Genomic DNA, 6,000 nt, shown 5'->3' on the forward strand with positions numbered 1-6,000 from the left:
GGTCCCTGCTTGATTTTAGTTGATAATAAGCACCAAGTAAGATTTGATTGGGTAGCCACGACTACTGGCTAAAATGTGAATCACAATTTTTTTTTGCTTAAAATTGAGTTCACAATTCTTTCTCACGATTCTTTAGATGTAAATTAAAGGTTAATATGAGGAGGCTATTATTATTGTTAATTCTCAAACACATCATCACCTTAGAATTATAAGGTTCTGTCTGCATTGAATGATTTTGAGATATTGAGCTTCAAAGTTTTTGCAATCCATATAGCAAACAGTATGTGTGCAACATTTTTTTTAAAGTCTTAAAATGTAGACAATAAGTTGTCATTTAATAAGAATATGTCAATAACTAAATTTAGACAAAAATGTCAGATAGAACCTTATAATTCTGAAGTGATGATATGGTAAAACAATACTGATAATATTAGGCCTATGTGTAGCTCTACTGTTGCTTAAAATGCTAAATTTTGTACAGTCATTATATTGGACTTGAACAGACTTTCAATATGTCCTGTTTGTCAATTCACAGTAAAATGATGACATCAAAATACAACTATTCATAATTATAAAGTTGCATTATTATGTTTGAGACATGTGCTTGTCATTTGTCAATGTCAGCATTATCAGACCATTTGTTTTCACTGGTAAAATCTGACATTTTTGCATTATATTCAACATTATATAAGCTAGAGTAGCTTTACCGACACTGTAAAACATTTATTTTCATGCACAACACTATGTTAGCTATGAAAGGAAAAAAACATATCAAATGCTTGTCGTAGTCATAATTGTAAAAAGCGTTATGATCATTTAAATGATGTACGCACAGGTTTCACTTTCATTTCCCTGTGCGGCTCATAGCTGCCGTCACTGATAAAACACACACACATGCAAATCATTCTTTCAGCGTGGCTCTCAAACGATCGCTCTGTGCAACAAACTGAACGTTATTGACAACTTTATAACTTGTTATTCACAGCATATGCAGGTTCTGTTCACTAAAGTAGCCGTCATTGGTGTGCTACGTGCACGCACGCGCGTTCGTTCTCGGTAGCTCGTGGTCAGCTCATGTGTGATTTTGAGGCCGCAAATAAATCATTACATTAGACAGAAATGACATTTCTGGGTGAATTATACCTTATAAACAGGGCCAGACGGAATCTGCGGACGTTTTTTGCTATTTCTGCTGAGAATTTTGGTAAAAATCTGCGGATTTCTCCGGAATTATTTTGGGAGTATCCAGCGGAGTATGTGGACTTGAACATAATAGAACATGAATATAACAGTTTTGTTACTTTAAATATAATATAATATAATAAAATAAAATAAAATATAATATAATATAATATAATATAATAAATATAATATGATATGATATGATATAATATAATATAATATAATATAATATGATATGATATGATATGATATGATATGATATAATATAATATAATATGATATGATATGATATGATATGATATAATATAATATAATATAAAATAATATAATATAATATAATATAATATAATATAATACAATATAATATAATAAATATAATATAATATAATATAATAAATATAATATAATGTAATATAATATAACATAAAATAATATAATATAATAAATATAATATAATATAATAAAATGAATATAATATAATAAATATAATATAATATAATAAATATAATTTAATATAATATAATATAATATAATATAATAAATATAATATAATATAATATAATATAATATAATATAATATAATAAATATAATATAATATAATATAATATAATATAATATAATATAATATAATATAATAAATAAAATATAATATAATATAATATAATATCAAATAATATAATATAATAAATATAATATAATATAATATAATATAATATAATATAATATAATAAATATAATATAATATAATATAATATAATATAATATAATATAATATAATATTATAAAATATAATATAATATAATAATATAATATAATAAATATAATATAAAATAATATAATATAATATAATATAATTATATATTTAATTATATAATATATTTATTATATTTATTATATTATATTTATTATATTATATTATATTATATTTATTATATTATATTTATTATATTATATTATTATATTATATTATATTATATTATATTATATTATATTATATTATATTTATTATATTATATTATATTATATTATATTATATTATATTTATTATATTTATTATATTATATTATTTGATATTATATTATATTTATTATATTATATTATATTATATTATATTATATTATATTATATTATATTATATTATATTATATTATATTATATTATATTATATTTTATCATATTATATTTATTATATTATATTATATTGTATTATATTTATTATATTATATTTTATTTAAAGTAACAAAACTGTTATATTTAAACTGCAAGAAAGTATTAATACTGTTTGAATTTTATAGCACACAAATACTACTTTTTAAAACAGCTTATATCGTCTGATTTTCAACTAACTACATGATTTGTTGAGTTATTACAGTTGAATACTTAATAAAAATGTAAAAATATGTATTAATAAATCCAATTAAAATAATTAAATATAGGAACCTTGTTTCACTGTATTTCCCAGTTATGGGTTGCAGCTGGAAGGGCATCCACTGCGTAAAACATATGCTGGATAAGTTGGCGGTGCATTCTGCTGTGGTGACCCCAGATTAATAAAGGGTCTAAGCCGAAAAGAAAATGAATGAATTTATGAATACTTTAACAATTAACTGTTATTAATTATTACATATATAATACGATCATAGTGCGAACAGTTTTGTTCTGTGCAATGTAGTTAGCTAAATGAAAAATAAAATAAAGACAGACTTTCAAAAAGTAACTTCAATACAGTTTCCCTACTCTAATGCATAACTAGTTTCACCAAAACTAGCATAAAGGTGTGTTTTGTTCTCAAGTGACAGGGATTTCTCACTTGACGTCTCCAATTATGCTGTTTGTTGCTTATAGCCGTTTCTCATGATCACATGATCTCCACAGTCTGCACTCCTATTGGTCAGTGCTGACTTTTCTATAAATCTGAACTCTGCAAATCTATAACAGTAAATGCGTAAATGCGTCTTTAGTGTCTGTGTCTGTGTCTGTGTGTGTGTGTCTGTGTGTGTGTGTGTGTGTGTGTGTGTGTGTGTGTGTGTGTGTGTGTGTGTGTGTGTGTGTGTGTGTGTGTGTGTGCGTGCGTGCGTGCGTGTGTGTGTGTGTGTGTGCGGAGAGAATGTGAGTGTAATGTAGTGTTAGTGTAGGAGTTCACTAGGGAATTTCAGCCTTGTTGTGAATGTTGGCTGTGGTTTAATCCCCCAGAATCCCTCTCAATCTCCTCATGTAAAGACGCTGTACGTATGAATGATGCATTTGTTTGTGAGTTCACACACACTCACATGCACTCCACTGTTGCTTCACATAGGACTGTGTTATGAATTCTGAAGTTCATCCCACTGAGCTAAAGTACAATGTTTATTTTAGGGCTGTAAGATAAGATTTAAGATATAAAAGAGGTTTAAGATATTAAAATAATGATAACCACTGAGCCACCATGCCGCCATGCCATGTATATTTATATACAATTGAAGTCAGAAGGATTAGATTTTTTCTTCTTTTTTAAATATTTCCCAAATTGTGTTTAACAGAGCAAGGACACTTTCACAGTATGTCTGATAATATATTTTTCTTCTGGAGAAAGTCTTATTTGTTTTATTTAGGCTAGAATAAAAGCAGTTTTAAATTTTTTTAAATCCATTTTAAAAAATCCATTTATTATTAGCCCCTTTAAGCTATATTTTTTCAATAGTCTACAGAACAAATCATTGTTATACAATAACTTGCCTAATTACCCTAACCTGCCGAGTTCACCTAGTTAAGCCTTTAAATGTCACTTTAAGCTGTATAGAAGTGTCTTGAAAAATATTTAATAAAATATTATTTACTGTCATCATGACAAAGATAAAATAAATCCGTTATTAGAGATATTAAAACTATTATGTTTAAAAATGTGCTGAAAAAATCTGCTCTGCCTTAAACAGAAATTGTGGGAAAAATAAACAGGGGGGCTAATAATTCTGACTTCAACTGTATATGATATTAAAGCAATTTGTAATATATTACTTTTGAAATCGAATATTAATATTAAAATATATACAAAATAACAAATATTTATTTTTAAAAATGTGATATTTATATTTAAATTTTTTAAAGCAGTAAAATATATATTTTAAACAAAGAATGATGTATTATTTTGAATATTTTTATTTAAAACAAAATCATCAATGATGTTTATTCATTAGCATTTAATAAATAATATATTTAAAAATAAATTTGACTACTGTGGTTATTTGAACATAGCATTACCATCACTTTACCACAGTACCAGAACTACAGTACTTTTTTACAGAGACTGTGTCTTTCACCATGGCGTGAGTTTACAGTGCATTGTGGGTAGTGGACTGTCACACTGTCCATATGGAGGAGCTGTTTTTTTCACTCTGATGATCCAGATCCTGGAGCCTCTTGCTAATGAACTGTTACTCGCACACGCATGCATGCACGCAAGCACGCACACATGCACACACATACAGACACACTCACACATACACACATATTTAATATTATTGTATTGTATTATTTTATTTATTTATCTATTAATATTTAGATTTTATTTATTTATTTATTTATTTATTTATTTATTATTATTTTATTTATTATTATTGCTTTATTTTATTTATTTTTTAATATTATTTTTTATTTTAATTATTTATCATTATTTTATTTATTAATATTGCTTTATTTTGTTTTTTTATTATTATTTTTATTTTATTTATTTAATAATTTATTTATTAAATAATATTTTATTTATTATCACTGTTTATTTATTTATTTATAGATGTATATTTTTATTTTGTTTTATTAGTCAATTTATTTATTTATTTATTTATTCTGTCTATGCTCAGTCTGTTGTAAACTAATAGTCTGGTTAAAAGTGACTATTTAAATGTAAATGTTCACTGTAAACCCACAGAATTTCATTCATTCACCACATCTACGAAGAGTATATCATGTGTATGATGTTTGTCCCTCTGTGTGTGTGTGTGTGTGTGTGTGTGTGTATGTGTGTGTTCAGGACGTGACGGCGGCTGACGGCAGTGATTATGAGGACAGTGGTATTGACGGAGTGACAGTGGCTGACAGCGAGCTCTCTCAGCATCAGAGCCGCCGCTATAAGACCATGTCTGTGTCTTTCTCCGCTTACTCCACGCCAGCAGGGGGTGCCTTCACCGGCAGCGACAGCGGCAGCAGCAGTGGAGCCGCAGCCACAAACACAGACAACACACAGGTGGACGTCACACACATTTTATTTATATCCATAAAACAGGTCAAAACCAGTGCTCAAAAGCTCTCTAAATGTTTGTCAACTTGTATGGATTGACCTCCGCCCCTGAAGGTATTTTCACTAGTGTTAGTATTATTTGATGTTTTATTTTTTGTTATTAATATTACTTTGTACTATTTTGTTTATTATATGCAGCTTAAATATATGAAGGATGCATATGTTTAAGAACGAAAGTTGAAATGGCTGTTTGTTATTTGCGTAACAAGCACTTAGCCTAGCTGCACAAACCCATCATACTCCATTTTGAGCCATTTTCAGAGGTCATGTGTTTTATGCTGTGCTTTGAAAAGTACACACTGCAAAACAGCTTTTCTTATTTAGAGTTTTTGCCTTGTTTCTAGTCCAAATATCTAAACTTTCTTAAATCAAGAAGTATTTACTGGACATGTAAAAAATATTGTCAAGCAAAATAAAAACAAAAACCTGCCTATGGTGTAAGCAAAATAAGTCAGTTTTCCGTTTTGACGTAACATTATTTTGCTATTATTTACTATTGATTATTTAACATCAGATAAACGCAAAGTGAATAATCTTAAAGTAA

General features: G+C 26.8%; 1 protein-coding gene across 18 annotated transcripts in view; it reads left to right on the forward strand.

The window, feature by feature from the left end:
• tiam1b (TIAM Rac1 associated GEF 1b) overlaps positions 1-6,000 on the forward strand; it is a 209,083-nt gene that overhangs the window by 87,845 nt on the left and 115,238 nt on the right. For all 18 annotated transcript variants that reach the window (XR_015509887.1, XR_015509880.1, XR_015509878.1 and 15 more), the window contains one exon: positions 5,190-5,402. Coding sequence is in view for 3 of the 18 variants with exons in the window: in XM_087284580.1 (XP_087140706.1) it covers positions 5,190-5,402 (213 nt within the window). In the remaining 15 variants the exon portion in view is untranslated. The remainder of the gene's footprint in view (positions 1-5,189; positions 5,403-6,000) is intronic.

This window comes from Danio rerio, chromosome 15 (assembly GCF_052040795.2).
Source record: "Danio rerio strain M-AB ecotype USA chromosome 15, GRCz13ab, whole genome shotgun sequence".
NCBI classification, from domain to species: domain Eukaryota; kingdom Metazoa; phylum Chordata; class Actinopteri; order Cypriniformes; family Danionidae; genus Danio; species Danio rerio.